Source organism: Polyodon spathula, chromosome 6, assembly GCF_017654505.1.
Source record: "Polyodon spathula isolate WHYD16114869_AA chromosome 6, ASM1765450v1, whole genome shotgun sequence".
Lineage (NCBI taxonomy): Eukaryota > Metazoa > Chordata > Actinopteri > Acipenseriformes > Polyodontidae > Polyodon > Polyodon spathula.
Genome location: NC_054539.1, coordinates 61,321,890 through 61,333,262, shown reverse-complemented (window position 1 = coordinate 61,333,262; position 11,373 = coordinate 61,321,890). Strand labels below are relative to the sequence as shown.

The 11,373-nt window shown below is 38.6% G+C and overlaps 1 protein-coding gene across 1 annotated transcript; it reads left to right on the top strand.

Moving 5' to 3' along the window:
• Positions 1-1,699: 1,699 nt before the first annotated feature.
• On the top strand, positions 1,700-8,813 carry LOC121316580 (protein FAM167A-like). Its single transcript, XM_041251621.1, has 3 exons — positions 1,700-1,800; positions 5,449-6,340; positions 8,113-8,813. Exons 2-3 carry the CDS (start codon positions 5,960-5,962, stop codon positions 8,374-8,376), a joined length of 645 nt encoding a protein of 214 aa, XP_041107555.1. The 5' UTR covers positions 1,700-1,800; positions 5,449-5,959; the 3' UTR covers positions 8,377-8,813.
• The last annotated feature ends 2,560 nt before the right edge of the window (positions 8,814-11,373 follow it).

The window sequence follows — 11,373 nt, the reverse complement described above, 5'->3', positions numbered from 1 at the left end:
CTATCAGAATATGTAACCTGCCCAGTATAACAATGTCTGTAACTGTTGTTTTGGGGCTCAAGGTTCTATCTGCTGAGAACTGTTATTTTGCTTACAGTATTGTTTTGCTTTGTTCCTGAATAAACCACTTTTGATTGAAATTGCCTGAAGAAGACTGACTTGTTATTTTTAAGAAGTAATTGAACCTTACAGTTCAAATTTGGATTTTACAGCTGTGGTGGTGGGAGGATGTATGTTACTAGCATAAAGTATGTTTGCTCATATACAGTAGTGTACATTACAGCTGCAGTGACAATTTTGTCAGTCCTAAACTAGATTGTTACCCTTTTCTGCAGGGGTGAGTGCCTCTTTATTTAGATAATACAAATTCTTTAAGCAATAATAATGTTTAAAAAAAAAAAGCAGAAAAGCATCAGAATATGAAATTTTTTTAGGAAACACAAGTTAAAACTTACGGCACTCAAAAGTACTGCATTATTCTGATAAACTCTGCACCCAAGACATACACTGGTAAGAGAAGAAATACCACTTTGTTTAGAATAAATGTGCTACTTCTCAAAACCACTGTGGGCAGAGTGGTGCAGGTTAAGAATGTGGTTATTTTGCTTCTGTCCACCAGAGAGCAGAGTGAGCACCCTGCGTGTGAGCAAACCTGCTTAGAGGACTAGCATCTTGAAGTGTCTGTGTAATGAAACCTACTCCAGGCCAGCCTAAAGGGGAAGCTATATATATACATACATACATATACACACACACACACATATATAGCTAACAAAATAATTGCACACATTTTTGCTGTTGTGCAGTTTTGAAAGAAACACATGAAACAAAAAAAAATGTTATCTGGTACTGAACAAGTTAAGAAATATATATTTACATGCGTTCAGATAATGTTGCTACTTACATGATCAATAAACCCCTTCTTTTTTTGTCACTAACCAACCAGCTGATTCTACTCCTGACTTTCAGCCAGTAACATGCTCTCACCTAGAAGACACCACTGAGTTGAAATTTCTCAGGAATAGTGCATGTAACTGATTCACTGTAATTAAGGCTGTAAGCTACAGTAAAAAGAAAATGCATGTTTGCTTTACCTGTGTTTCTTTAAAAACGACACAAGTGAGACTTGTATAATTGCACGCATTTGCTGTGTGGAAAACACTATCACAATGTGACCGTACCACATAATGATATCCTTTAGCAGAGAATCCTGGGTGTAACTAGGGCACTACGGCACAAACACATTTTGGGGATGTACCTAAAAAATGGTCAACAAACCCGGAAACACTGATTTGCTAGACTTTTTTTTTTATTTTATTTTTTAAGATTGTGTAATGAAGCTATAAGCTAGGGGAACTAATTGGTGGCACACATATTTTGCAATGAAAATGTTGGTAATGTATACCACTTGTCACTATTCTCATTCAACCTCTTCGTTTTGCTTTGAAATAGACTGTATTTAATGATACACCAGAACAAAGCATTTTCTGTATCGGTAAGACACTCAAACTGCGTGCTTGTTAATTGCACAGTCGCAGTGGAATCGAGTCAGAGGACCACACTTTAATACAGCACAGAGCTAGCCATAGAGTAAAGGAGCCGTCTGGAAAATATCCTGTCTCTAGGCAACCGAGACCTGACGCATGAATCACCCCACGTGCTTCTCTCTGATAGTGAGAGTTCAAAAGCCAAGCAACAGTAGAGTGCAGCGCAGGCCAGGGAGGCACCTGCAGTTTAAACACTAAACAAAAACGAGATGACGAATCGCATCACACTTGCATCACTTCCACTGATCAAAAGGTGAGTCCTGCTGTTTGGAAGAAACGAGAAGCGTAAACACGGGCTACCTAGCGGTTTCCTGAGAATGCATGGTTTTCAGGTTTTTTGTTTTTGTTTTATTAAAACAAAACAGCATAGTGTTTAAACTATCAGCTAGTTAGTTACACTATGCTTCTGATATTATTTCAATGCATAGCGTTTTCATTAACTTTGAGAAACGTGAAGCTGTTTAGTTAATTACTTGGAGTCAGGTTTTCTTATAGGATCAGAACTGAAGTAACGGTCTTGTTTTTGTTCGAGTTATTAAAACAAAACAGGTTTTTTTTTTTTTTTTTTTTTTTTTAAAGAGGTGCATTTAGTGTATTAAACCAATAATATAACTTTTCGTATTAAAAAAAAAAAAAAATCTTAAAGTTAATTTGCTTTGTGATTAATAAAAATACATGAATTAAACTAAATAATCCCCTTTTACTCCCGATAGCGCCATTAGTTGCCATCGTGTTTGACTTGTCTGTTAACCACCCACGCTGAGACCCTTCATTTACTGCTTCCTTCTGTATTAATTAGCTGAGTGCAAATCAGATGGCTGTTGTCCCTGGCTGCTTATTACTTATGGTCATTAAGTATAAAATAACAATGCCGTCCACTGATCCTTGCAATACTGACTTTAAATGTTTATGTAACAGCATTTTGTTTTTGCAACGAGATCTATTTTTTGGGAACAACTATAAATGCATTATAAAATAGTTTTATTTTTTATTTTTTAAGTTATAAACAATAATGTTAATAAAGTTAATTTCCTAGTACCGTAGTTTTTTTTTTTTTTTTTTTTTTAACATAAGTTTTTCTTTTTTTCTTTGCACTAGAGGAAAATCTTATTACTGTCTAGCTTTCATCTCTGTCATAGCTGGGCTGGAGCAGTGGACAGTCTTGAGTTTAATGTATGCCTTAGGTCTATAAACCAAAAATATCATAGTATGTGTGAAAATCCTGCATGGTTTACCAGACAGCCTTCAGCAGCCTCTGACATTGCAGTACATTTTAAAGCTCAATCTGTAGGATGATTTGATGTTACAATCTAGCATATGGATATCTGTTGATGCAAAATATTTGAGGCTATAATTGTGTGGCATGCTCATAGATCTAATATTAAACATATTTTTTCATTAAAAAAAAGTTATATTAAGCGAGATAACATCAAAACATGTTGTTAGCGTAACACTGTGTAATCCTTCGAGAATGATTGTTGTTTTTGAAGCAAAATAACTTGTTGTATACCAGTATGCTTGAATAAGTTCACCCGTTAGCCATAGATTCCAATTTACTATATTCGTGTGTGTGTGTGTGTGTTTTCTGGATGTAGTACTGTGTTTTTTTTTTTTTTTTTTAATGTGCATTTAGTTAATTTTGGCAAATTATTTTTGGTTTGCTTTGTATTTCAACTCTCTTTATTTTGATATACAGTACGCTTGTACAGTTACAGTTTTTGTTAGTAAATTGTTATGTTGGTTAATTCAGTTAGCTTTAGCTGAAAAACGTTTGGGGAAATACAAATGTAATAACATAACGTTAACTGTAAAAATCTACTTAAATGCTTTGAACTTAATGTGCTATAAGGTGTTGTGTGCGTTAGAGTGTTTTGAAAGTATAATCCTTTGCACGTAATATATAGAGTGTTTTGAGCCCGAGAGTATTTTGAAAGTACGTAGGGGAGTGTTTTTCACACAATTCAGTTCCATCAATGTTGGACATTCATTAATATGTCAAACGTGTCTGAAGATTTTTACACATACTGCGCAAGTCCTCCTTATCCAGATCTCTTGCATTGTGGATGTCATACAGTACACTGAAGTATCCGCAGTGTTCTTGTAACTGCTCAAAGCGATGCTCAACAGATTGCAAGGCAGTGTCGACCAGTGTTGAAGCACTGAACACGAAACTGCTGTTCTGGATCTAGCGCTGCTTGGTCATTGCTGTCATAGTCTAACTGCTTTTTCTTGTGCCGTGTATTTCCTATTTCTTCAGCAAGGTCTCTTGCTGTTATTTTGGCGTCATTGAATTCTGTTTCACGGTACTTTCTCAGGAATGAACATGTTGCCTCAACAACTCGGACTGCTGCACTGATGTCGAATTATTTGCTTTGCATTACTTTACTGACCTGATTAATGCGAAACAGGATATCAAAACACACCATGAGTAAGACCTGGAATGTATACTCCTGCACCTCTCCAATCTGAAACCGTGTTACTTTGACACTCCAATGTACACTCCCATAGTGTTTGAGAGAGAGGTTTTAACATAGGACCCGAATTAGTCAGTGAGCAGTTTCCAGCGGTGTGTTGATGCAGAAAATAACGTTAATTATTTTTAAAACACCGAAAAAGTGACTTCTTAATTGGAGCTCATAGCTCCATCACCAATGACAAGATTCCAAATGTGGCATCCACAAGGAATATAGAAAGCCAAAGGGTTCAGGTCCAGAACTCTACCTTGAACATCTAGGTTCTTTCATATTACAGCCATTGTCATATCCCTGACCTCTACAGCCATCGATGTGTAATACAGAAATGCTTCTGTAAGACCCTGTGACAGAGAGAGGAAGAATTCAAACTGTAAATCTCCCTCCCGACCAGAAAGGGTGCTACAATCCAAGATTACAGAAAAGTACTTTGCTTCTTTAAGACGTTTCAGAATTTCGCTTCTCACTGTATCAGCTCATTCTGAATGTCCTTGTTTAGGTAGTGATCACAGATTTCATGTGACATTGCACATCTGACATGCTCCTGCATTACAGGATCACATTTAGCAAGAAGCTTAACCAAACCTAGGAAGTTGCCATTGCTCGGTTGGTACAATTTGTCACTAGCACCATGGAAAGCAAGATTGTGCTCTGCTGAGAACTGAACGATCACAGAAGTCTTTCAAACACATTCCGCCACTTTGCTGCTTCTTGGCGAATCAGTCTTTGATTTTGGTCATCGATAGTGTTCAGCCGTATTTCGGCTTCCATCTACTTTTTATACTAGTCAATGTGATGGGGGGAGCACTCATGTTGACTAAGCAAGGATGATACATGTTTCCAATCTCATAATCCAGAGCCTGTAATATTTGTTGTTGTGGTTGAAAATAATTTACACCAAAAACAGAAGACTGCGTTGCTTGATGCGGAATATACAAGTCATTTTCTGTCCACTTGCTCTCCATTTCTAAGTGCACACTTATAGTTATTTACTGTAATCCACCGATTGTCATCAGATCGGGGGAAATTGAAATCCATAACTCTAAAGGGACCTTTCATAACCAAGTAGTCTCAGGTTGCATTATCTATGACTTTAGGCCAGTTTGCTGGGTTACTCACCAATTCAGGTGCTGCGTGTTGTTGTTCTAGCTGTGGCCCATCATCAAGTACCAGCAAGTCTGTTTCCTCCAGTTGCCGTACATCTAATGCTGCTAGATTGTTTTCAGTCACCATTGGTTCTTCACTTTGTGTATCACTGTCATCTACAGCTGCTATAGCTGATTTCGAGTCTGCACTCTCATCTTGCCTCAGATTTTTAATAAACTGCACAATTGAACCTTTCAGTGTTTTTATATACTAACTGCTTAGTTTTGCTGTAATGATGTACTGTACAATTCATACTAAACTGTTTTTTTTATTTTTTTTTTTAGATGCAGCCCTTCCTAGTATTACAAAAGGGGTGTCATGTTGCCGTATTCTGGATTAAACTCTTAATTGGAACCAATTTGACTAAATGTCAACTGAATCTTGCTAATTGGGAGCACCCTGAGGATTACGACCATCTACTTAAATCTAAATCTCTTCCTCTGAGGATTATCTTCCAAGAAACATTCTGTTAAAGTCATTCTGAGGAATGCAGTGCCAAGTTGATCACTAATTAATCTAATTAATGTTGTCCCGTAGAGTTCTGCACGTATTTACTGTTTCTGAAATGTGTATTGTCTGTCTACTCTGTTGTGGGTCATCTTCCAGATATTTCCTAAGGAAAATCTTTTTGTGAAGAACACTGTAACCACCAGGCTGTCAGATTCTCTTGATGGCTAAAATGTGTTAATCAGGAATTTATATGATCAGTGTTCCTGTTTTAAAATGTATGTCAAGTATTCATTAAGGAACCCCAAAATTAGAGATCAGTCTTTCCTCAATTTCTCGTAGGATACAATGTCTTGTACAGCGCCAGTGCCCCAGATCGAAGTGGATGAATCTGTTGACCATGGACAGGCCAGCTCAGCGGCCCCTCACGATGATCACCTCAGGAGCCTCAAGGCCCTGACCCAGAAGCTGAGGCTGGAGACCAGAAGGCCCTCGTATCTGGAGTGGAGGGCTCAGGTGGAAGCACACAGCTCCAAGGACCTCAGACCACTGGAGGATGATGCTCCTAAAGAGGAGAAGAGAGTCAGTGAGGGGGCTGTAGGCTCCTTCAGACAGTCTCAGCGACACCTCCTCAGCAGCAGTGTGGTCAAGGAGGAGAGCCACAGCACAGGGAACCTGAAGGGCTTTCGGAATATTGATGAAGCACTAATCTGGCTCAGAAAGGAATTGGTAAAAAAAAAAAAAAGAAAAAAAAAGAGGGATTCAATTCACTGATTTCACAAATAGATGAGGCAGGGGGTGGGAAATGGGAAGGGAGTGTAATACATTTATAAGAAACACTTTGTTTGCAGTTATCCAGCAAATATTGTATTTACAGTATAATTGTAAATCTCAAAAAACTACTCACTTCTAAATCTTTTATAGTCATTTTTGTATTACTTTAGTATAAATACATGTTAATTTGGATTCATATGTTGTTTTATTCTGACTTTATGTGAATGAAAAGACACACATTTGCCCGTTTTCCCATTGGAAATAGTGATATTTTGAAATATCACTGTCCTGGTCACAAAAGCAAAGTTTGTGGGGAATAATAGCCATTTTCTATACTTTTGAGGCATAAGCAATTAGGAAATAACACCTACTACCCAGGAACAAAAATTGTGTTACATAGTGTAATTCATGTTGCATAATAATGTATAATACATAATGTGTAAAAATATAAGAAACTGATGAAGGCTACATGACTTTCCTATAAATATTCCTCACAATTTTGGTCCAATGTTTGCTTGTGAATTTATTTAAAACTGAAGCAATAAAAATATAAAGAAATTATAGGAACAGGTTATTTTCTATATGCTAACTTCTAAAGCTTAATATACTTGAATTTGATTTTAAAGATACTGTAAGGCTAAATCAATTTGATCCAGTCATTTGCTATAATTAGATTCCCGTATTGCTACAATTTGCCGGTCCATTACTGCACTGTTATCCACTGTTCCATCCTAAGGATCAGTGCTTCCGTGGAATGGAACTTGTGACCTTTTCAAGATTGTAATAGAATTGGAAACTTTCCATTGATGGAAGGGTCAGTAATTTCAAATGCAGGAAGTACAAAGGGGGGGGGGGGGGGGGGGGGGGGGGGTGTTGTTGTGGTAATTATTTCTTTCTGCGTGCAGTGCATTTATCATTTACATATTTCTGATTATTAAACAAACAAATTGCATTGATTTTGGCACATTTTTACATTTTGTAAACTTGAGTGTTATTTGTGGGGTATGATCAAGGGCTCCTCCCACTACTTCCTTCCTACCAGTAGCATCTGCTAATCCCCTATTTAAACCCCAAGCCTTGAGTTTGCTCGCTGTCTTGCATTTTTGTTTTCCACCATCCTCCCTTCCTTCCCCACTATGTTTTCCTCATCTATTCGGCTACTCCACCTCTGCAATGGTCCCCCTCTCGGGGGTAAGTGAAGCTCACTTCCCAACCATAGAAGCCCATCTGCCACTGGCTTCGTCCTCCGCGAGTCAAGGGAGACCCCTGGCCAAATTTATCTTTCACTGTCCTCTTCCCATTTCTTACCTCTAGATCTCCCTTGGAACGGTTCAGTCTCACCTCCATGAGGGCGGCTTTCCGCGAGCCAAAGGGAATTTCCTTCCTCTTTTCTAAGTTATAAGCACATATCGCCTATTATCAATTCCTGAGGTCTCTTCCTCCACGCAGTTCTCGATCATGTCCAGTGAATTAAATGTGATGCAGTGAATTTACAGCTCTCAGCTCTGCTAAACCTAAAAATATTATTTTATATATTTTATTTAATATATAATGTTAATTTAATATAGGTTTTACCTCATACTCTACAGTACGATTAACTGTTTTGAAATAAGAGATGATAGTTATTCCAAACTGCAATATCTGGAAAGCAAGCTGATGTGTGTATCTATTACATACAGCATATGGATTAATGTAATGTATTTTTGTATTTTTTTATTTTTTTGTAGACTGAAATGCGGCTTCAAGACCAGCAGTTGGCTCGGCAGCTGATGCGCCTGCGTAGTGACATCAACAAACTGAAGATTGAGCAGACCTGCCACCTGCATAGGAAGATGCTCAACGACGCCACCTATGAGTTGGAGGAGCGTGACGAGCTGTCTGACTTGCTCTGTGACTTGCCCCTCACTCCAGGGTTCAGCCTTTCCACCCCACTCAAGCTCATTGGTGTCACTAAAATGAACATCAACTCACGCCGCTTTTCCCTTTGTTAGCCTTTCCAGCATCCACGGAGACATTACACTTCCTGTTTTCAATCTGCGTTTGACTTCATCACTTCTCTTTAATGTAAATGTGCTATGCAGGTTAATGGAGATGGGAACTCTGTTCAGAAAGTATTAAAACCAAGATGGCAGGGCTCCCGAATGGCGCATCCGGTAAAGGCCCTCTGCGTGGAATGCAGGACGTGTCCCATAGCCTGGAGATCACTGGTTCGAGTCGAGGCTATTCCTAGGGAGTGGCACACAATTGGCCGAGCGCCGCCTGGATGTCCGCAGCTCACCACACATCAGAGACCCCTGTAGACCTGCCGGGCGCCCGCAGGCCTGCCTGTAAGTTGCTCAGAGCTTCATGGTCCTCTAATGCTGTAGCTCTGAGGTAGCAGCATGACTGGCCTCCAAAGTGAAAAGAAGCGGATGGCTAACGGCACATGTTTCGGAGGACGCGTGTGTCTGTCTTTGTCTCTCCCGAGTCAGCACGGGGTGGCAGCAGGGAGCCGGGTTAAAATAAAAATAAGTAATTGGTGATTCCAAATAAAAATAAATAAATAAAAAAGATGACTGGCCTGGTTACAGTAATTAGGTCTTGAAGTTTTTTTTTTTAAATGGGTGGAATTTTAGTGAATCATTTTTATAAAAGAAAACATTTAAACCCACCACGAATTATGAATTGTGTGTGGCACAACAGTAATGTGTTAGTGTGTACTGTGAGTTCTCGAATTTTTAAAAGCCATTAAGTGCTTGAACTGACATTTTCTGTATTTATACCAAAATGCTCTGTGGTGATGAAGCTGTTAGGAACTAGACTTTTCTTCTGTCAATTTACAGTTATTGGTGTGGTACATCAATAGGCTTATTGCTCAAGTTCTTTTTTTACTCAAGTTCCTCCCAAATGCCTTTCAGTTAACCAGCCACATTCAGTAATCTGATCTCCATCATGTCCACGCCTTTCATGCTCCTTTACTTTTCATCCTTGTTCAATCATGGGGTTTTCTCACAGCGTCACCATTTTGATCCAGGGCATAATTTGCATTTTGTTTGTCACTTAACCTAATCCTCAGCAAAGTCTGAGGCTCTTCCACAATGCTTACTTTCTGTCTTGGGTGCCTTGAATGGCTGACATTGAAAACAGTCACAGAGACACTAAAGATGGTCTCAGGTGATTTTTTGATGATATTGATTTCAGTCTAGTGCAGTATTATTAAGAACTGAAGGCTATTAGGACCATCCGTGGTAGACAAACACTTTCAACCACTTAGCTGTAGGAAAGCTAATTTATTTTAAATAAAATTGCAGTAGAAGGCATAGCAAATGATAGCACCACATAAAGGTGATTTTGCAAAGTCTGTGAAGTGATGGAACACAGACCATCTGCATCCTAATTGCAAAAGGCCAGTGCTGATTTCTAGGTTTGTATCTATAGAAATGGACAATAAAACCAAGGTATGTACTATATGGTTACATACCTTTTTATTGATTTATTTATTTTTAAAGAACAAATGCCATAGGTTTACAAAGCACCTAACAAGTAGAGAAACCTAGTGCAATTTGGAAAGTAGGTACTGTAGAAAAGGCACATGTTGTAACATAGTTTTCTCAGTGTCACATTTCCAAATAGTAGCAGCATGATAGATGCAAGCTAAGGCATATGAAAAATCATATATATTGTGTTACTTTTAGTAATTGTCACATGAAAAGGATACATGTTAAATGTATTAGTGCCCTTTTGAGGGACAACAATAAACTACGGTTCATTAAAAGTTTTTCCTTTTTTGTTTAATTGTTTTATTATTGGGGCAGGTATGATGTTTTGATAGTAAATGAAGTTAAATGAGGGGCCTCATCAGGGTCAATAAGAGAAGATGGAAAATGACTTTTAATACCATATTTATTGAGCAGTTATTCTATACAATCATCACACAGCATTGCAGCACTGTTTTTTTCTGGTTTTGAATGTCTAGCTGCATGTGAACTGGATGGCTTTGCAGATGTGACGTCAGACCAGAAATACACACTCCAAACAATGAGGAATGGTGGTGAACCTGTGACGCTACGGCGTCCAGAGCTTTATTAAATAATAATAACAACAAACAAAAAGATTTAAACAAAACACACAAAACGGCTCGTTGGCCAAACAAACAGGCAAACAAAACAAACAAACGTGGGCAAACCCAACAAACAAGTACCGAGCTGGCACTTCAGCACGCTGTAGCAATTGTTATTTTTATCTCTCCTTCTCTCTCCCGTTCTCCACTCATGGAACACACAACTCCGAGTGAGTGAAAACATGCTGCTTTTATGCAGCTGTCCCGAGACTCGATCAGTCATTCAATTGGAGTGTCGGTACAACTGCACGTGAATTAATAAAGTGCAATTCCCCGTGCTCACATATTATTTTACCTGCATGTGAAGTGCTGTGCAATCCTCGTGCCTAAATACAAATACACATTTTAAACACTTGTGCTCGTAACCCATATTTAAATCCTGTGTATTTTATACATAAACACCAACATTAACACACTGCATACAACATAAACATTAAACATACACTGCCATATCTGTTTCCTCTAGTCCAGTGGTCCTCAAAGTGGTGCCCGCGGACGCTGTTCTTAAATTATGGGTAGTTTGTCGGATCGTAGCGTGGGAAAATAAATAAAGCTTTAAACACGTTTTCAAACAAAAGCGTCACAGCAGTCTGTTGACAGGGTTGCTCACTTATGCTGTGCTTTTACGTACTTGACTTTTTTTTTTTTTTTCCTAAAGGGCCTCTGTGATATGATCACCCAGTTGAATATCTGCATTGTCTCTGCGGTAACCCAATCATAAGTTAGCTGGGTGGGACATAAACTGTGTCTGTTTCAGTTGCAGGTACTGACAGTAAATTTAACCAATAGGAGAGTCCAGTATTACGCAGCTGTCAAATCATAAGCAAGCCGGTGCCGTTCACGGTATTTGAATGAAATTGAAGGCGAGTGAGTAGCCAATGGTTAAGTG

What these genes read in the sequence shown, in the direction of transcription:
- LOC121316580 (XM_041251621.1), top strand. Translation starts at nt 5,960, where the DNA reads ATGTCTTGTACAGCGCCAGTGCCCCAGATCGAAGTGGATGAATCTGTT. An exon ending in TCTGGCTCAGAAAGGAATTG is followed by an intron (nt 6,341 to 8,112) that starts GTAAAAAAAAAA and finishes ATTTTTTTGTAG; the next exon opens with ACTGAAATGCGGCTTCAAGA.